General features: G+C 46.9%; 1 protein-coding gene across 1 annotated transcript in view; it reads right to left on the reverse strand.

The window, feature by feature from the left end:
* Positions 1–10709: 10709 nt before the first annotated feature.
* Positions 10710–21372, reverse strand: part of SSR3 (signal sequence receptor subunit 3) — a 28617-nt gene continuing 17954 nt past the window's right edge. The window contains exons 3-5 of the mRNA XM_063916120.1: positions 11947–12045; positions 11357–11488; positions 10710–10868 (exon numbers count right to left, since the gene is read on the reverse strand). Of these exons, the coding sequence (XP_063772190.1) occupies positions 10802–10868; positions 11357–11488; positions 11947–12045 (298 nt within the window). The 3' untranslated portion in view covers positions 10710–10801. The remainder of the gene's footprint in view (positions 10869–11356; positions 11489–11946; positions 12046–21372) is intronic.

A 21372-nucleotide genomic window follows, 5' to 3' on the forward strand; every position in this document is an offset into this window, starting at 1 on the left:
ATACTCACCCGGTTTCCATCTTCCGGCTCTGCGAGGAGGACGGCGGCGCGGCTCTGGGACGGACGGCGAGGGTGAGACCTGCGTACCGATCCCTCTGGAGCTAATGGTGTCCAGTAGCCTAAGAAACAGAGCCTAACATTAAAGTAGGTCTGTTTCTCTCCCCTCAGTCCCTCGATGCAGGGAGTCTGTTGCCAGCAGGCTCCCTGAAAATAAAAAACCTAACAAATATACTTTTATCAGGAAACTCAGGAGAGCTCCCTGTAATGCACCCAGTCTCCTCTGGGCACAGTAGTAAACTGAGGTCTGGAGGAGGGGCATAGAGGGAGGAGCCAGTGCACACCCATACCTAAAGTCTTTCTTAAAGTGCCCATGTCTTCTGCGGAGCCCATCTATCCCCATGGTCCTTACAGAGTCCCCAGCATCCTCTAGGACGTAAGAGAAAATACTGTGAGAGTGACTGTGTCGGCACCACCGATGGATGATTGGGTGAATATGTTGAGTGTTTTAAACGCAAATGTGACTAAGTTGGCTAAGAGATTTGATCAATCTGAGTCTAAGAACCAGACATGGAGGAAATCCATGGAAGATGCTTTGTCACAGGCCCAGACCCCTTCGGGGTCACAGAAACGTGCATTTACCCAGATAGCAGATACCGACACGGACTCTGATTCCAGTGTCGACTATAGTGATGCCAGATTACATCCAAAACTGGCTAAGAGTATTCAGTACGATTGTGGCGATAAAAGACGTATTACATATCACTGAGGACCCTGCTGTCCCTGATACTAGGGTCTGTATGTATAAAGGAAAGAAACCTGAGGTAACGTTTCCTCCCTCATGAACTGAACGCACTTTTTGAAAAGGCTTGGGAAAATCCTGACAAAAAGATACATGTTCCCAAAAGAATTCCAGTGGCATATCCGTTCCCCTCTGGGGACAGGGAAAGGTGGGAGTCAATCCCCACGGTAGACAAAGCTTGTCTGGTTCTAACAACAGATGCAAGTGCAATAGGATGAGGGGCACATTTGTTACTACAAAATTTCCATTGTCGGTGGGCCTAAAAGGAAAGAAGGCTGTCTTCAAATCACAAAGAGATTAGAGCGGTATGGAATGTGCTAAAATATTTTCAAGATCAGTTGCGGGGGAGTCATCCCAAGATATTTTCGAACAATGTAGCAGTGGTAGCCTATCTGAATCGGCAAGGTGGCGCTAGAAGTCAGATGATAATGAGAGAAGTATCAAAGATACCAGAATGGGCCGAAAGTAATCTCAAAACTGTCAGCTTTCCATGTTCCAAGAGTAAACAATGTGGTAGCAGATTTCATCAGCAGACAAAAAGTGCTAGGAGGAGAGTGGGAATTGAACGACCTAGTGTTCCAAGAAGTTATACAGAGATTTGGACCGCCTCAGGTGGACCTAAAGGCCACGCATATCATTGCAAAGGTTCTTTATTTTTCTCCCGTTATCATCTCCCAGGAACAGGAGGGGTAGATGTCTTCTCCCTACCATGGACATTCAAGCTGGCATATGTATTCCCTCTGTTTCCAATGATTACCCGTATTCTAAAGAAAATCAGGGAAGAGAAGGCACAAGTCATAATAGTTCTTCCTTATTGGCCAAAAAGAATCTGGTTTCATTCAGTACTGAGGATGGCGGTACAGGAACCTTGGATGTTGCCTCTGAGGGATCTGTTACATCAGGGGCCAGTGTTGCATCCGAATCTGCAGCAGCTTCATTTGACAGCATGGAGATTGAACGGCAGCTACTGAGGGAAAAGGGCCTGTCAGATCAAGTCAAGTCTATTGATTCAGGCAAGAAAGTATCCTCTAATATTTATTTGAGGATCTGGAGAACCTTTTGTCTTGGTCTAATTCAAGGTTCGACGCTCAAAAAGTGGATATGTCTTAAGTCTTGCAATTCTTGTTGGATGGCTTTGAAAAGGGACTGGCAGTATTCACTATCAGAGATCAGCTCTTAAGGGCCCTAGACATTGAGCGATCCGCCGCAGAGCTGCCCAACGGCGGCGGGGGTGTGAAGTTTCTTCACTCCCCCCGTCACACGGCTCCATAGAAGTGCAGGCAAATATGGACGAGATTGTCCATATTGGCCTGCATGCACAGGCGACGGGGCACCAGCGATGAAGGAGCGCGGGGCCGCGCATCGTTCATCGCTGGTGCCTCCACACTCAAAGATATGAACGGGTTCTCGTTCATTAACAAACGAGATCATTCATATCTTTGCGTATTATCGCCCAGTGTGTAGGGCCTATTAGTGTCTTGTTGGAGCGGAGATTGTCACGAGAATTGGTGAAAAAAAATAAATAAATAGGATACGACCTTGAATTAGATCAGTTCTTGCACCATGGGACCTGAATTCGTTGTTAAATGCTTTAATGTTGCTTCCTTTTGAACAATTACATGAAATTTCGGTGAAATTATTAACATGGAAAGTAGTTTTTCTGGTAGCCATCCAGAAGAATTGGTGAATTACAGGCTCTGTGGTCAGAGGAACCTTACCTAAATTTCTTCCCTGACAGAGTTGTTTTAAGAACCAATCCGAATCAATGCCCATGGGTGTATGCTTTTTGGTAGGGTGTCACAATATCTATAGCCCGTACGGGTATTCGGATCCCGTTGTTGACTCCGCGTATCTGTATATTTGGTCTTGATTTGAGGGACTGCCTCCCACTTCACTCCTGCCTTTATGTGAATATTGTTCTAGCATTGGCCCGGGTGTGTATCGCTCGCACTTGGATGGCTAGTGCTCCTCCATCATCTGCTGAATGGGTTGCCCTTGTAAATTCTACTCTTTCCCATGAACGATTTATGTACACTAAATGTAATTCTCTATTGAAATTTGATAAGATTTGGGCTCTTTGGAGGAACTCTCCGTACTCTCTTGACCCCCTGCTTTAAATAATGAGTCTGTGTGTCGATTGCAGTGGTGCACTGCTTCTGGTACGGCCCGGCTCGCCTCCCTTCATTTTCTTCTCATGTATTCTAGCACGAAATTTGATTCTTTTGTTTACTCTTCTATATCTGTTTAAATGTGTTTTGATGAGTGGATTTGACTGTGTCCTATATCCACATATGCAATTAATATGTAGAAGAACTACTTGCAAAGCACTAATTTGATTTTGTAAATGTTTATTACACTTGTTTGTTATGTTCTTTTTTTTCTTTTGCAAAACAATAAAAAAAAATACCCGATTTAAAAAAATAAAAGAACCAATCCGAATTTTCTACCCAAAGTAGTGTCCGAGTTTCATTTGAATCAGGACATTGTGTTACCATCTTTTTATCCACAACCACAGAAAGAGGAGGAAGAAAAGATGCATAACGTAGATTTAACCAGTGCTATCTTGATTTACTTGGAAAGAGTTAAAGAGTTTCGGAAGACTAAGTATTGCCCACTAAGCAAACAATTTATAATAAGAATTTACTTACCGATAATTCTATTTCTCATAGTCCGTAGTGGATGCTGGGGACTCCGAAAGGACCATGGGGAATAGCGGCTCCGCAGGAGACTGGGCACAAAGTAAAAGCTTTAGGACTAGCTGGTGTGCACTGGCTCCTCCCCCTATGACCCTCCTCCAAGCCTCAGTTAGGATACTGTGCCCGGACGAGCGTACACAATAAGGAAGGATTTTGAATCCCGGGTAAGACTCATACCAGCCACACCAATCACACCGTACAACTTGTGATCTGAACCCAGTTAACAGTATGATAACAGAGGAGCCTCTGAAAAGATGGCTCACAACAACAATAACCCGATTTTTGTAACAATAACTATGTACAAGTAATGCAGACAATCCGCACTTGGGATGGGCGCCCAGCATCCACTACGGACTATGAGAAATAGAATTATCGGTAAGTAAATTCTTATTTTCTCTAACGTCCTAGTGGATGCTGGGGACTCCGAAAGGACCATGGGGATTATACCAAAGCTCCCAAACGGGAGGGAGAGTGCGGATGACTCTGCAGCACCGAATGAGAGAACTCCAGGTCCTCCTCAGCCAGGGTATCAAATTTGTAGAATTTAGCAAACGTGTTTGCCCCTGACCAAGTAGCTGCTCGGCAAAGTTGTAAAGCCGAGACCCCTCGGGCAGCCGCCCAAGATGAGCCCACTTTCCGTGTGGAATGGGCTTTTACAGATTTTGGCTGTGGCAGGCCTGCCACAGAATGTGCAAGCTGAATTGTACTACAAATCCAACGAGCAATCGTCTGCTTAGAAGCAGGAGCACCCAGCTTGTTGGGTGCATACAGGATAAACAGCGAATCAGATTTTCTGACTCCAGCCGTCCTGGAAACATATATTTTCAGGGCCCTGACCACGTCCAGCAACTTGGAATCCTCCAAGTCCCTAGTAGCCGCAGGCACCACAATAGGCTGGTTTAAGTGAAATGCCGAAACCACCTTAGGAAGAAATTGAGGACGAGTCCTCAATTCTGCCCTGTCCGTATGAAAAATTAGGTAAGGGCTTTTATAGGATAAAGCCGCCAATTCTGAGACACGCCTGGCTGAAGCCAGGGCTAACAGCACTACCACTTTCCATGTGAGATATTTTAAGTCCACAGTGGTGAGTGGTTCAAACCAATGTGATTTTAGGAATCCCAAAACTACATTGAGATCCCAAAGGTGCCACTGGAGGCACAAAAGGAGGCTGTATATGCAGTACTCCCTTGACAAACGTCTGAACTTCAGGAACAGAAGCCAGTTCTTTTTGGAAGAATATTGACAGGGCCGAAATTTGAACCTTAATGGACCCTAATTTGAGGCCCATAGACAGTCCTGTTTGCAGGAAATGCAGGAAAAGACCCAGTTGAAATTCCTCTGTAGGGGCCTTCCTGGCCTCGCACCACGCAACATATTTACGCCAAATACGGTGATAATGTTGTATGGTTACATCCTTCCTGGCTTTGATCAGGGTAGGGATGACTTCATCCGGAATGCCTTTTTCCTTCAGGATCCGGCGTTCAACCGCCATGCCGTCAAACGCAGCAGCGGTAAGTCTTGGAACAGACATGGTCCCTGCTGGAGCAGGTCCTTTCTTAGAGGTAGAGGCCACGGGTCTTCCGTGAGCATCTCTTGAATTTCCGGGTACCAAGTCCTTCTTGGCCAATCCGGAGGCACGAGTATAGTCTTTACTCCTCTCCTTCTTATGATTCTCAGTACTTTTGGTATGAGAGGAAGAGGAGGGAACACATACACTGACTGGTACACCCACGGTGTTACCAGAGCGTCCACAGCTATTGCCTGAGGGTCCCTTGACCTGGCGCAATATCTGTCCAGTTTTTTGTTGAGGCGGGACGCCATCATGTCCACCTTTGGTTTTTCCCAACGGTTCACAATCATGTAGAAGACTTCTGGGTGAAGTCCCCACTCCCCCGGGTGAAGATCGTGTCTGCTGAGGAAGTCTGCTTCCCAGTTGTCCACTCCCGGAATGAACACTGCTGACAGTGCTATCACATGATTCTCCGCCCAGCGAAGAATCCTTGCCACTTCCATCATTGCCCTCCTGCTTCTTGTGCCGCCCTGTCTGTTTACGTGGGCGACTGCCGTGATGTTGTCCGACTGGATCAACACCGGCTGACCCTGAAGCAGAGGTCTTGCCTGACTTAGGGCATTGTAAATGGCCCTTAGTTCCAGGATATTTATGTGAAGTGACGTTTCCATGCTTAAACACAAGCCCTGGAAATTTCTTCCCTGTGTGACTGCTCCCCAGCCTCTCAGGCTGGCATCCGTGGTCACCAGGACCCAATCCTGAATGCCGAATCTGCGGCCCTCTAGGAGATGAGCACTCTGTAACCACCACAGGAGAGACACCCTTGTCCTTGGAGACAGGGTTATCCGCTGATGCATTTGAAGATGCGATCCGGACCATTTGTCCAGCAGATCCCACTGAAAAGTTCTTGCGTGGAATCTGCCGAATGGAATGGCTTCGTAAGAAGCCACCATCTTTCCCAGGACCCTTGTGCATTGATGTACTGACACTTGGCCTGGTCTTAGGAGGTTCCTGACTAGGTCGGATAACTCCTTGGCTTTCTCCTCCGGGAGAAACACCTTTTTCTGGACTGTGTCCAGAATCATCCCTAGGAACAGCAGACGTGTCGTCGGAATCAGCTGCGATTTTGGAATATTTAGAATCCATCCGTGCGGTCGTAGTACTACTTGAGATAGTGCTACTCCGACCTCTAACTGTTCTCTGGACCTTGCCCTTATCAGGAGATCGTCCAAGTAAGGGATAATTAAGACGCCTTTTCTTCGAAGAAGAATCATCATTTCGGCCATTACCTTGGTAAAGACCCGGGGTGCCGTGGACAATCCAAACGGCAGCGTCTGAAACTGATAGTGACAGTTCTGTACCACAAACCTGAGGTACCCTTGGTGAGAAGGGCAAATTGGGACATGGAGGTAAGCATCCTTGATGTCCAGAGACACCATATAGTCCCCTTCTTCCAGGTTCGCTATCACTGCTCTGAGTGACTCCATCTTGAACTTGAACCTTTTTATGTAAGTGTTCAAGGATTTCAGATTTAAAATGGGTCTCACCGAGCCGTCCGGCTTCGGTACCACAAACAGCGTGGAATAATACCCCTTTCCCTGTTGTAGGAGGGGTACCTTGATTATCACCTGCTGGGAATACAGCTTGTGAATGGCTTCCAATACCGCCTCCCTGTCGGGGGGAGACGTTGGTAAAGCAGACTTCAGGAACCGGCGAGGGGGAGACGTCTCGAATTCCAATTTGTACCCCTGAGATACTACCTGCAGGATCCAGGGGTCCTACTTGCGAGTGTGCCCACTGCGCGCTGAAATTCTTGAGACGGGCCCCCACCGTGCCCGAGTCCGCTTGTAAGGCCCCAGCGTCATGCTGAGGACTTGGCAGAAGCGGGGGAGGGCTTCTGTTCGTGGGAAGAGGCTGTTTGCTGCAGTCTTTTTCCCCTTCCTCTGCCCCGGGGCAGATATGAGTGGCCTTTTGCCCGCTTGCCCTTATGGGGACGAAAGGACTGAGCCTGAAAAGACGGTATCTTTTTCTGCTGCGAGGTGACTTGGGGTAAAAAGGTGGATTTTCCAGCCGTTGTCGTGGCTACCAGGTCCGATAGACCGACCCCAAATAACTCCTCCCCTTTATACGGCAATACTTCCATATGCCGTTTGGAATCCGCATCCCCTGACCACTGTCGCGTCCATAATCCTCTTCTGGCAGAAATGGACATCGCACTTACTCTTGATGCCAGAGTGCAAATATCCCTCTGTGCATCTCGCATATATAGAAATGCATCCTTTAAATGCTCTATAGTCAATAATATATTGTCCCTGTCCAGGGTATCAATATTTTCAGTCTGGGAATCCGACCAAGCCACCCCAGCACTGCACATCCAGGCTGAGGCGATTGCTGGTCGCAGTATAATACCAGTATGTGTGTATATACTTTTAAGGATATTTTCCAGCTTCCTATCAGCTGGTTCCTTGAGGGCGGCCGTATCAGGGGACGGTAACGCCACTTGTTTTGATAAGCGTGTGAGCGCCTTATCTACGCTAGGGGGTGTTTCCCAACGCGCCCTAACCTCTGGCGGGAAAGGGTATAATGCCAATAATTTTTTAGAAATTAGCAGTTTTTTATCGGGGGAAACCCACGCTTCATCACACACCTCATTTAATTCATCTGATTCAGGAAAAACTACGGGTAGTTTTTTCACACCCCACATAATACCCTTTTTTGTGGTACTTGTAGTATCAGAAATGTTCAAAACCTCCTTCATTGCCGTGATCATGTAACGTGTGGCCCTACTGGAAAATACGTTTGTTTCCTCACCGTCGACACTGGAGTCAGTGTCCGTGTCAGTGTCTGTATCGACCTGAGGTAACGGGCGTTTTATAGCCCCTGACGGTGTTTGAGACGCCTGTACAGGTATTAACTGATTTGCCGGCTGTCTCATGTCGTCAACAGTCTTTTGTAAAGTGCCGACACTATCACGTAATTCTTTCCATAAGACCATCCAGTCAGGTGTCGACTCCCTAGGGGGTGACATCACTAACACAGGCAATTGCTCCGCCTCCACACCATTTTCCTCCTCATACATGTCGACACAGCGTACCGACACACAGCACACACACAGGGAATGCTCTGATAGAGGACAGGACCCCACTAGCCCTTTGGGGAGACAGAGGGAGAGTTTGCCAGCACACACCAGAGCGCTATATATATATATACAGGGATAACCTTATACAAGTGTTTTTCCCTAATATAGCTGCTGTATGCAGGACTGCAGGGGAGAGTCAGGGAGCCTTCCTACAACGGAGCTGTGAGGAAAAAATGGCGCTTGTGTGCTGAGGAGATAGGCTCCGCCCCTTTTTCGGCTGCCTTTCTCCCGCTTTTTTGTGGAAAACTGGCAGGGGTTAAATACATCCATATAGCCCAGGATGTGATGTATTTTTAGCCATTTAAGGTATTTTCATTGCGTCCCAGGGCGCCCCCCCCCCCAGCGCCCTGCACTCTCAGTGACCGGAGTGTGAAGTGTGCTGAGAGCAATGGCGCACAGCTGCGGTGCTGTGCGCTACCTTATTGAAGACAGGACGTCTTCTGCTGCCGCCGATTTTCCGGACCTCTTCACTCTTCTGGCTCTGTAAGGGGGCCGGCGGCGCGGCTCCGGGACCCATCCATGGCTGGGCCTGTGATCGTCCCTCTGGAGCTAATGTCCAGTAGCCTAAGAAGCCCAATCCACTCTGCACGCAGGTGAGTTCGCTTCTTCTCCCCTTAGTCCCTCGATGCAGTGAGCCTGTTGCCAGCAGGTCTCACTGAAAATAAAAAAACCTATTTAAACTTTTACTCTAAGCAGCTCAGGAGAGCCACCTAGATTGCACCCTTCTCGTTCGGGCACAAAATCTTAACTGAGGCTTGGAGGAGGGTCATAGGGGGAGGAGCCAGTGCACACCAGCTAGTCCTAAAGCTTTTACTTTGTGCCCAGTCTCCTGCGGAGCCGCTATTCCCCATGGTCCTTTCGGAGTCCCCAGCATCCACTAGGACGTTAGAGAAAGATGGATTAGAGAATTTTTTAATGTTTGTATATGAGGAAAGTGGTCGTAGAATTCCGGAAGAACTGGAGGCACACTCTACCAGGGCTATAGCAACTTCGTGGGTTAAGAAGACTCGAGTGTCAGCGAAGAACATATGTGCAGCAGCTACCTGGTCATCGATACATACGTTCTCTAGTCATTATGAATTGGATGTTGTAGACGGCCACTTTGGGAAACATGTCCCTGAGGGGGCATTTTAATAAATAATTATTAGTATTCAGCATTTGGACCAAGGTCTCTTGTGTGTTCTGTTACCCTCCCTTTATTGAGCGTTGGTACAGTATATCCCAGAGTAATGGCTGCCATGAAGTAGCGCAGGAGAAAAAAGCAAATTATACTTACCGATAACTTCGTCTCTTCAAGATACTTCATGGCAGCCTACAATATACCCTTCCTTAGTAAGTTTTTTTTTCATAGGAACCAGTGGTAAGGAGACACTCAAAAGACTAAGGAGGAAGGGGAGGAGCGGTATTATATACCCAGAGTGGGCGGTCCCTAACCATTGAAAAAACTACCTGTCTAGTATTAGGAGGATGGGATACAATCCCCAGAGTAATGTCTGCCATGAAGTATCTTGAAGAAACAAAATTATCGGTAAGTATAATTTGCTTTTATTATATATTTACTGATACACTAAAAAGAATATTGTATCCTGTATTACAAAATTATCTATTTAGAAAACAATGCCTCCAGTGTCTCTACTTACTTAAACATAAATGGCTGTGCCTCTCCTCTGCTGTCACACTGGGATAGACGTATGAAGTAGGGAGGCCAATCCCGGCATTGGTGGGATCCCAGGATTTAGGCCAAAAAACGCCTGGGATTCAATGCTCTAATCCCAGGGATTGCTGGACAGCATTGAGCACCCTCAGGAGGCTCAGACGCTGCAGGGGTTCCCATTGCAGCCGGAAGTGTATACTGCACAGCGTGACATGATGTCTGAGGTCACACTGCACAGTCCGACTCCAGCCGCCTGGACCTCGCCGCCTGCGAGCCCTCCCATCCCCGATGGAGAGTCTGTCGCCAGCTGCCCGTGGCACCCAGACCTCACCTCGTCACCCACGGCCTGTGAGTCTGGATATTTGTGTGGGCTGGACGGGTCTTCAACCCAATCCCGGGACTTACCTTTTTTCAATCCCGATACACGGTATTGAAAAAAGCCCAGGGATTGGCCTCCCTAGTATGAAGCAGCGATAAGAGTAGAGAAGTCTGTGAGTGAAGAAGTGTGCCAGGCAACCAGTCAGCTGCTACGTATGTTATAGAATGCGCTTGATAAATGGTTCCTTCAAAGCTGATTGGTTGCCATGGCACACTTCTCCAATCTCATCACTGCTTCATACATCTACACCAATGTCTGTTACTGCATTGACGTGATTATAGCTATGCTTGCTCTGTCTATGCTCCAGGACCACAGGATACAGCCACACCCTTTTTTTTTTAACAATGTTAATTAAACATTTGGCCCTTATCTAAGATTTCCTAATTGACCATCAAATGACAGACGCATGAGAACAAAAGCACTACATATAATGAAAGAACATATGGTTCCTTTCCCGAGTGAAATCTCATAAGATGTTAACAGCTGCAGTATAAATACTAAATTTTCAGGAATAGCAAATAAGAACACGAAGGGAAAACCAACCCGATGTTTATTGTACACGTTTCTGAAAAAAAGAAAAAAAAAAACCCACTTTGTTGCACCATATTATTAATGCTCAGGGCATTTACTTTGATCCTGTAGAAAGCAGTGCGATAAGGCCAGACGATGCGCTTATGGACAAAATGTAGTTTCTGAGCAGTACAGCTAAGGAAATAATTTCCAGAAGCCATGGAAGCTAAACTAAACATTTATGCAACAATTGTTTCTGAAATAAAAGGCAAAGAATGGATGAAGGCACAGTACTGGGATTACTGGTAAAGAATTAACAGATGAATTAGTGAGAAAAACAAATAGATAAAACTAGGCCCAGACATTGGTTTTGCTTATTCTCCATTACCTCATGACTAGAGGCTTGTACTGTAGTCAGATGTCCTGCACCAGATACTCAGTGTTATGGCACAGGTAACAAGACCTGCCTATCTCAATTTCACTGCAATCTTTTGGTCAGGTACCAAGGACATCTGACTACAGTGCAATTTTTAAAAGCCAGCTGACCTCTCAAGACACATTCTGGGGTAGATGCACTCCTCTTTTCACAGCTCTAAAAAACACAACTAAAACCCATGTTATTGACCATGCTGCAGATGTTTAGCAGACAGCACTGTGACACAAAGGATACACTGTAGGGTTGAAGCTCTTCAGCAGGAAGAATGAGGCAACAATAACCAGCACTAGGAATAGTGTGTTGTTGTAGAAAATGGAGAAGGTGGTAGCCTCATAGTCGGCGACTTCATTTTTCTTCCAAAGAATCCTTACACCACGTAAATAAAAAACGTAAAGTTATTAATGGTTATAACACCGCAAATAACTTTCCTGAAATTAGAAACATATAGGGCGGTATCCAATTAGGTGCAATGAAACATCAGGAGCAGAAAATGGGAGTCTTGTGATTCTTCACCAATATTTTCTTACGGGAATCCAATTTGATCTTCCATAAAAAATTAAATAAAAATTGTGCGCGAAAACACAAAAGGTTCAGTGAAACCTCAGTGCTATCGGCCCCACAGCCCTGAAAAGCTGGCACTTCGCAGGGATTTTGTTTTGCCTGCCTGAGGACCTAATAGGATAACCACAGGCTATATCATTACTTGCAGTAATGTACCATGGGTGATTGGATATCCCCCTTAGAAAAAGGTATTTTAATAAAATGACGGAACTGACATACTCCCTAATGGAACATAAGCTGACTGACCAGGTGAGGCCTTTTACCTCTCATCCTTTTCCTTACGAGACATCTTCCTGCTGTCGGCTTCAGATAGCTTGCGGGTTACTTCTCTGGAGACAGCATCTTCACGCTTCTGGGCCACCCTGCAAAGACAATCCAAAGTAAAACCTCCATAAAAGCAAACTAATAGTTGTAAGGAATTTCCTTACAGACCTCAAACTTGTTCTGTGCTGAATAGTGTTAAAAATAAAAAATAAAATGTTTGCATGCAAGACTTTATATAAAACAGGAATGTTTGTGGCGTACAATGGACAGTCATGGATGATACCTAAGCACAGAGCTTGAAGGGTTTATATTTGTGTTAACAGAATAGAGATGTCAGGTAGCTACCCGATGAGGATACATTTGGATACCATCTGTATATAGATACTGATATCTAAATGAATTAGGTTTGACAAGAGACAATATAGATAGAGAAGTGCAAAAGATCTAGGACTGAACACTTTATGTTAATCCAGCTGTTAGAGGAAGGTGGATACAGAAGAACCAAGATAGGACAGTGTTCTAGACCTAGCGAATGCAATGTTTGAATGACCACACACAATACAGGGCAGTATGTACTAAAAGCAAAATGTGACCAAAACTCAGAAAGAGTAAAGAGTGTTTGCAGGATTTCACATATGTACCAAGCTCCAGGATAAGATAGTTTCCAGAGCTTGGACCCAATATGCAATGTCATCTTAAGATGGTTTTGCCCAATAGAAGCTGATGGGCTTCCATTTGAATGGTGCACCGCGAGGGATCCAGTAGGATCCCTCTCAGTGTCCCCAAATGCTTGCGCATGTGCAAATGTACAACCCGGAAGACCTAGAATTGTAAAGTACAGCTCTTTTTCGGAAGCGTTGTCCGTTGTGAATTTCATCGAAATTGTAAATACATTTATTGATACTGCTATGCATGTGATAAGAGGCAGGTTGTATTGCATCCAAAATGTGGTGATTGATACATCCCACCCACAATGTGGCAACATAGAATGATAACCAAGTGATATATATCTGTTCATTTGGTGCTCAAGTGAAATGGACAGTTTATAGAACCCTGTAAGCGGAAGTCAGAAGATGAAAATACACAAAGATGGAAAGTTGGTAATGCATACAGAGAACATAAAAGTGACCTATAAGCTTATATAATAGGGACTCGTTTACAGAACATGAAGGATGAGAAGACTCAGGTGTAAATGGTAAATAATACAGAAATGGGAGATTGCTCAATTCATAAGCTCTCAGGCAATACTAGAAAGGGAGGTATTATCTAGAAAAGAGAAGAACAGAAAAATATCTCGTCTGCTATTCTACCTGTATATAAAATGTAGGCGTCTCAGTTAGGGTGTGGTATGATGTGTTAGCAGTTATAATGCCAACATTTACCATGTTGGTAATCATCAAGTAATGTCGACATATCCCTGGTGGCCTACTGGTCACTTACCTGCTACTGACGGGTGCAGCAGCTGTAGTTCAGTTTCTAACTTCCAGCACAGCAATGTGACCGTCACTTCTGGGTCAGACCTCTGATCCTCCCTTGCGTGCCTAAACCTATCCCAACCCTGAAGTAAGCATTCGGACATTGTCGGCATCGGAAATGCTGACCTAATGACTACATACCCTCATTTACAAATGCATGCAAATATATGACAAACCACCTGCGCAATCAAAGGGCTACTGTTCATAGTGCAGGCCTAACTCTAGGTATTCAGAGTCCACGTACGGTTTCTCCTATTTTTGTGTTTTAAACGGAGATCTATTTATACCCCTTTCACACCGCAACCTCTGAACACAGGTTTTTGGCACATGAACACGCATAACACGTGTTCATGTGCGGTGTGAAAGGTGCCAGGGTTGAAATACCAGGTTGAGTGACCCTGTATTTCAACCCTGTTCGTGAGCAGGGTTGAACACGTGTTCAACCCAGCTCATCGTGTGGCGTGAACGGGAGCTGGGTCGATGTGACCCGTTTCCCATTCACTCTATATGTACGGGCGGCGCTTGGAAATAATGTGATCTCCAAGCTCCACCCCCACTGACATCAGCAACCTGGCAATATGCCGGGCTGCCGACTACGGTGTGAAAGGTGTCTGAGGCAAGTCGCACCCTGGGAGCTCCCGAGTGCGACCCGCCTCAGGCAGTGTGAAAATAAGATTTTAAACCTACCGGTAAATCTTTTTCTCGTAGTCCATAGAGGATGCTGGGACTCCGTAAGGACCATGGAGATAGACGGGCTCCGCAGGAAACATGGGCACTTTAAGAAAGACTTTGGATCTGGGTGTGCACTGGCTCCTCCCTCTATGCCCCTCCTCCAGACCTCAGTTAGAGAAACTGTGCCCAGAGGAGACGGACAGTACGAGGAAAGGATTTTTGTTAATCTAAGGGCAAGATTCATACCAGCCACACCGTATAACTTGTGATATACTATCTAGTTAACAGTATGAAAAAACAACATATCATTGGTCTAAAACCGACGAAACTATAACATAACCCTTATGAAAGCAATAACTATATACAAGTCTTGCAGAAGTAGTCCGCACTTGGGACGGGCGCCCAGCATCCTCTACGGACTACGAGAAAAAGATTTACCGGTAGGTTTAAAATCTTATTTTCTCTAACGTCCTAGAGGATGCTGGGACTCCATAAGGACCATGGGGATTATACCAAAGCTCCCAAACGGGCGGGAGAGTGCGGATGACTCTGCAGCACCGATTGAGCAAACAGGAGGTCCTCCTCAGCCAGGGTATCAAACTTACAGAACTTTGCAAAGGTGTTTGACCCCAACCAAGTAGCAGCTCGGCACAGCTGTAGTGCCGAGACCCCTCGGGCAGCCGCCCAAGACGAGCCCACCTTCCTAGTGGAAGGAGCCTTAACCGATTTTGGTAACTGCAATCCTGCCGTAGAATGCGCCTGCTGAATCGTGTTACAGATCCAGCGAGCAATAGTCTGTTGGCTGCATACAGGACAAACAGTGCTTCTGTTTTTCTGATCCTAGCCGTTCTGGATACGTAAATCTTCAAAGCCCTGACCACATCAAGGGACTCGGAATCCTCCAAGCCACGTGTAGGCACAGGCACGACAATAGGTTGGTTCATATGAAAGGATGAGACCACCTTAGGTAGGAATTGAGGACAGGTCCGCAATTCCGCTCTATCCATATGGAAAACCAGATAGGGGCTTTTATGTGATAAAGCCACTAATTCCGAAACTCGCCTAGCCGAAGCCAAGGCTAACATGACCACCTTCCAAGTGAGATATTTCAACTCCACTGTTGTAAGTGGTTCAAACCAACGTGACTTAAGAAAACTTAACACCACGTTAAGGTCCCAAGGCGCCACCGGAGGTACAAAAAGGAGGCTGAATATGCAGTACTCCCTTCACAAAAGTCTGTACTTCAGGCATAGAGGCCAATTCCTTTTGAAAGAAAATGGATAAGGCCGAAATCTGAACTTTAATGGAGCCTAATTTTAGGCCCAAATTCACTCCAGTTTGTAGGAAGTGAAGAAAATGGCCTAGATGGAATTCTTCCGTAGGAGCATTCCTGGCCTCACACCAAGAAACATTTTCTCCATATTCGGTGATAATGTTTAGATGTCACATCCTTCCTAGCCTTTAATAGCGTAGGAATGACCTCATCCGGAATACCTTTTTCCGCTAGGATCTGGCGTTCAACCGCCATGCCGTCAAACACAGCCGCGGTAAGTCTTGGAACAGACAGGGACCCTGTTGGAACAGGTCCTGTCTTAGAGTAAGAGGCCACGGATCTTCTGTGAGCATTTCCTGCAGATCCGGATACCAGGTCTTTCGTGGCCAATCCGGAACAATGAGTATTGTTCTCACTCCTCTTTTTCTTATTATTCTCAACACCTTGGGCAGGCCTGGCCAACCTGTGGCTCTCCAGCTGTTGTAAAACTACAATTCCCAGCATGCTTTGCCACAGTTTTGCTATTAGGGAATGCTAAAACTGTGGTAGAGCAAGCTGGGATGTGTAGTTTCACAACAGCTGGAGAGCCACAGGTTGGCCAGGCCTGACCTTGGGTATGAGAGGAAGAGGAGGAAATACATAGACCGACTGGAACACCCACGGAGTCACTAGGGCGTCCACAGCTATCGCCTGAGGGTCTCTTGACCTGGCGCAATACCTTCGTAGCTTTTTGTTGAGACGGGACGCCATCATGTCTATTTGGGGCAGTCCCCACCGACTTGCAATCTGTGCAAAGACTTCCTGATGAAGTCCCCACTCTCCCGGATGCAAGTCGTGTCTGCTGGGGAAGTCTGCTTCCCAATTGTCCACTCCCGGAATGAACACTGCTGACAGTGCGCTTACATGATTCTACGACCAGCGAAGAATTCTGGTGGCTTCCGCCATTGCCACTCTGCTCCTTGTGCCGCCTTGGCGGTTTACATGAGCTACTGCGGTGACGTTGTCTGACTGGATCAGAACTGGTCGGTCGCGAAGTAAGGTCTCCGCTTGACGTAGGGCGTTGTATATGGCCCTTAGTTCCAGGATGTTGATGTGAAGACAAGTCTCTTGACTTGACCAAAGGCCTTGGAAATTTCTTCCCTGTGTGACTGCTCCCCAACCTCGAAGGCTCGCGTCCGTGGTCACCAGGATCCAGTCCTGAATGCCGAACCAGCGGCCCTCTAGAAGGTGAGCACTCTGCAGCCACCACAGGAGAGATAGCCTGGCCCTGGGAGACGGGGTGATCCGCTGATGCATTTGCAGATGTGACCCGGACCATTTGTCCAATAGGTCCCATTGGAAGGTCCTTGCATGGAACCTGCCGAAGGGAATGGCTTCGTATGTAGCCACCATTTTTCCCAAGACTTGAGTGCAATGATGTACTGACACTTGTTTTGGCTTTAACAGGTTCTTGACTAGAGTCATGAGTTCCTGCACTTTTTCTATCGGAAGAAAAACCCTTTTCTGGTCTGTGTCCAGAATCATGCCCAAGAAGGGCAGACGAGTCGTATGATTCAGCTGCGACTTTGGAATATTGAGAATCCAGCCGTGTCGCTGTAACACCTTCAGTGAAAGTGATACGCTGCTCAGCAACTTCTGCCGTGATCTCGCTTTTATGAGGAGATCGTCCAAGTACGGGATAATTGTGACACCTTGCTTGCGCAGGAGCACCATCATTTACGCCATTACCTTGGTGAAAATTCTCAGGGCCGTGGAAAGCCCAAACGGCAACGTCTGAAATTGGTAATGACAATCCTGTACCGCAAATCTCAGGTACGACTGATGAGGAGGATATATGGAAACATGCAGGTATGCATCCTTTATGTCCAGAGATACCATAAAATCCCCCCCTTCCAGGCTGGCGATGACCGCTCTGAGCGATTCCATCTTGAACTTGAACCGTTTTAAGTAAAGGTTCAGGGATTTTAAATTCAAAATGGGTCTGACCGAACCGTCCGGTTTCGGGACCACAAACAGAGTTGAGTAGTACCCCTTCCCGCTTTGAAGCAGGGGAACCTCGACCACCACCTGTTGAAGACACAATTTGTGAATCACATGTAACACTATCTCCCTTTCCAGGGGAGAAGTCTGTAGCGCCGATTTTGAAAAACCGGCGAGGAGGCACCTCTTCGAATTCCAGCTTGTATCCCTGGGAAACAATTTCTATTGCCCAGGGATCCACCTGTGAGTGAACCCAGATGTGGTTGAAAAGTCAAGACGTGCCCCCACTGGAGGGGACTCCCTCAGGGGAGCCCCAGCGTCATGCGGTGGATTTTGCAGAGGCCGGGGAGGACTTCTGTTCCTGGGAACTAGCTGTGTTGTGCAGCTTTTTCCCTCTGCCCTTACCTCTGGCAAGAAAGGACGATTCACGTACTCTCTTGCTTTTATTTGTACGAAAGGACTGCATTTGATAATGAGGCGCTTTCTTAGATTGTGAGGGAATAAAAGGCAAAAAATTCGATTTACCTGCCGTAGCTGTGGAAACTAGGTCCGAGAGGCCTTCTCCAAACAATTCCTCACCCTTGTAAGGCAAAACCTCCATATGCCTCTTTGAGTCTGCATCACCTGTCCACTGTCGGGTCCATAAGACTCGCCTAGCAGAAATAGACATAGCGTTTATCCTGGAACCCAGTAAACTAATGTCTCTTTGAGCATCCCTCATATATAAGACAGCATCTTTTATATGCCCTAGGGTCATTAAAATGGTATCCTTATCAAGGGTCTCAATATACGCTGATAAGGAATCCGTCCCATGCTGCTACAGCACTACAAACCCAGGCCGACGCAATTGCCGGTCTGAGTAACGTACCAGAATGTGTGTAAATGGACTTCAAGCTAACCTCCTGCTTGCGGTCAGCAGGATCCTTGAGGGTAGCCGTATCTTGGGATGGGAGCGCTATCTTTTTTGATAAGCGTGTCAAAACCTTGTCTACCCTAGGGGAGGATTCCCACCGTATTCTGTCCTTTGGCGGGAAAGGATACGCTATAAGAATCCTTTTGGGAATCTGCAGTTTTTTGTCTGGAGTTTCCCACGCTTTTTCGCATAATTCGTTTAGCTCATGTGAGGGGGGAAAGGTTACCTCAGGTTTCTTTCCTTTATACATGTGTGCCCTCGTGTCAGGGACAGGGGGTTCCTCTGTGATATGCAAAACATCTTTTATTGCAATAATCATATATCGAATACATTTAGCCAATTTTGGCTGTAATTTTGCATCATCGTAGTCGATACTGGAGTCTGAAACCGTGTCGGTATCTGTGTCAACTATTTGGGATAGTGGGCGCTTCTGAGACCCCGAAGGTCTCGGCGACAGTGGGACAGACATGGGTTGACTCCCTGACTGTACCCTAGCTTCAGCTTTGTCTAATCTTTTTTGCAATAAATTTACATTAGCACTTAAAACATTCCACATATCCATCCAGTCAGGTGTCGGGGCTGCCGACGGAGACCTTACATTCATACTCTCCCCCTCCTCCTTAGGTGAGCCTTCAACCTCAGACATGTCAACACACGCGTACCGACACACCACACACATACAGGGAAGCTCTTTACTGAAGACAGGTTCCCCACCAGGCCCTTTGGAGAGACAGACTGAGAGTATGCCAGCACACACCCCAGCGCTATATGACCCAGGAAAAAACACAGAATGTTCACCCAGTAGCGCTTTTTAAGTATGTATATGCACCCCCCCCCCTTTACTTTAACACCCTCTTTCACCGTGTATCAAGCAGGGGAGAGTCCGGGGAGCTTCCTCTCAGCGGTGATGTGGAGAAAAATGGCGCTGGTGCGTGCTGAGAGAGAAGCCCCGCCCCCTCGGTGGCGGGCTTCTGTCCCGCTCAAAATTCTTAACATGGCGGGGGCTCTTTATATACATGTACAGTGCCCAACTGTACATGTATATATGTACCTTTTGCCACAGGAGAGGTTTATATTGCTGCCCCAGGGCGCCCCCCCTGCGCCCTGCACCCTTACAGTGACCGATGTGTGTGAGGTGAATGGGAGCAATGGCGCATAGCTTCACTGCTGTGCGTTACCTCTATGAAGATCAAGCTGTCTTCTGCCGCCTTTGAAGTCTTTTCCTCACATACTCACCCGGCTTCTTTCTTCCGGCTCTGCGAGGAGGACGGAGGCGCGGCTCTGGGACGGACGGCGAGGGTGAGACCTGCGTACCGATCCCTCTGGAACTAATGGTGTCCAGTAGCCTATGAAACAGAGCCCTGAAACTCAGAGAAGTGGGTCTGTTTCTCTCTCCTCAGTCCCTCGATGCAGGGAGTCTGTTGCCAGCAGGCTCCCTGAAAATAAAAAACCTAACTAAAATACTTTCTTTGACAGGAAACTCAGGAGAGCTCCCTGAAAGCACCCAGTCTCCACTGGGCACAGTATCAAACTGAGGTCTGGAGGAGGGGCATAGAGGGAGGAGCCAGTGCACACCCAGATCCAAAGTCTTTCTTAAAGTGCCCATGTCTCCTGCGGAGCCCGTCTATCCCCATGGTCCTTACGGAGTCCCAGCATCCTCTAGGACGTTAGAGAAAGGGGTATTACTTAGAGCATAGGTCTTTAACCTGTGGCCCTCCAGCTGATGTGGAACTACACATCCCAACATGCTCTGCCACAGTTTTAGCATGCCTTAATAGGAAAACTGTGGTAGGACATGATGGGATGTGTAGTTCAACAGCAGCTGGAGGGCCGCAAAACTTATACAGGTACGCTCATTGTCTAGAGCTATTCTCACTATTAGCAGGAAGGCCTTGACGTGGGAAATGTGTGGAACGGAGACTCCTGCATTCTATGTACAAACTGAATAGCAGCTCCTACGGATTCACAGAGATGAGTTCAGTATTTTCAGTATTTCTTTTTTGTAAATGGTAAACAGCAATGATCAGAGCTAATCAAAACGAGACTATAAAAGCTAATACCAACCTGTATATACTACTGGTATACATTATAAAAAATTGCCATATGATATACAAGTATGGCCCCCAAAATATAAAAAATAATAAGATTTTAAACCTACCGGTAAATCTTTTTCTCGTAGTCCGTAGAGGATGCTGGGGACTCCGTAAGGACCATGGGGATAGACGGGCTCCGCAGGAGACATGGGCACTTTAAGAAAGACTTTAGGTATCGGTGTGCACTGGCTCCTCCCTCTATGCCCCTCCTCCAGACCTCAGTTAGAGAAACTGTGCCCAGAGGAGACGGACAGTACGAGGAAAGGATTTTTGTTAATCCAAGGGCAAGATTCATACCAGCCACACCAATCACACCGTATAACTTGTGATATACTAACCAGTTAACAGTATGAAAACAACATAGCATCAGTCCAAGACCGATGAAAACTATAACATACCCTTATGTAAGCAAAACTATATACAAGTCTTGCAGAAGTAGTCCACACTAGGGACGGGCGCCCAGCATCCTCTACGGACTACGAGAAAAAGATTTACCGGTAGGTTTAAAATCTTATTTTCTCTTATGTCCTAGAAGATGCTGGGGATTCCGTAAGGACCATGGGGATTATACCAAAGCTCCCAAACGGGCTGGAGAGTGCGGATGACTCTGCAGCACCGATTGAGCAAACAGGAGGTCCTCCTCAGCCAGGGTCTCAAATTTATAGAACTTTGCAAAGATGTTTGAACCCGACCAAGTAGCAGCTCGGCACAGCTGTACTGCCGAGACCCCTCGGGCAGCCGCCCAAGACGAGCCCACCTTCCTAGTGGAATGGGCCTTGATTTTGGTAACGGCAATCCTGCCGTAGAATGTGCCTGCTGAATAGTGTTACAGATCCAGCGAGCAATAGTCTGCTTTGAAGCAGGGCACCAACCTTGTCGGTTGCATACAGGACAAACAGTGCTTCTGTTTTTCTGACTCTAACCGTTCTGGCCACGTAAATTTTCAAAGCCCTGACCACATCAAGGGACTCGGAATCCTCCAAGTCACGCGTAGCCACAGGCACCACAATAGGTTGGTT

The sequence above is a fragment of the Pseudophryne corroboree genome, chromosome 4, assembly GCF_028390025.1.
Source record: "Pseudophryne corroboree isolate aPseCor3 chromosome 4, aPseCor3.hap2, whole genome shotgun sequence".
NCBI lineage: Eukaryota > Metazoa > Chordata > Amphibia > Anura > Myobatrachidae > Pseudophryne > Pseudophryne corroboree.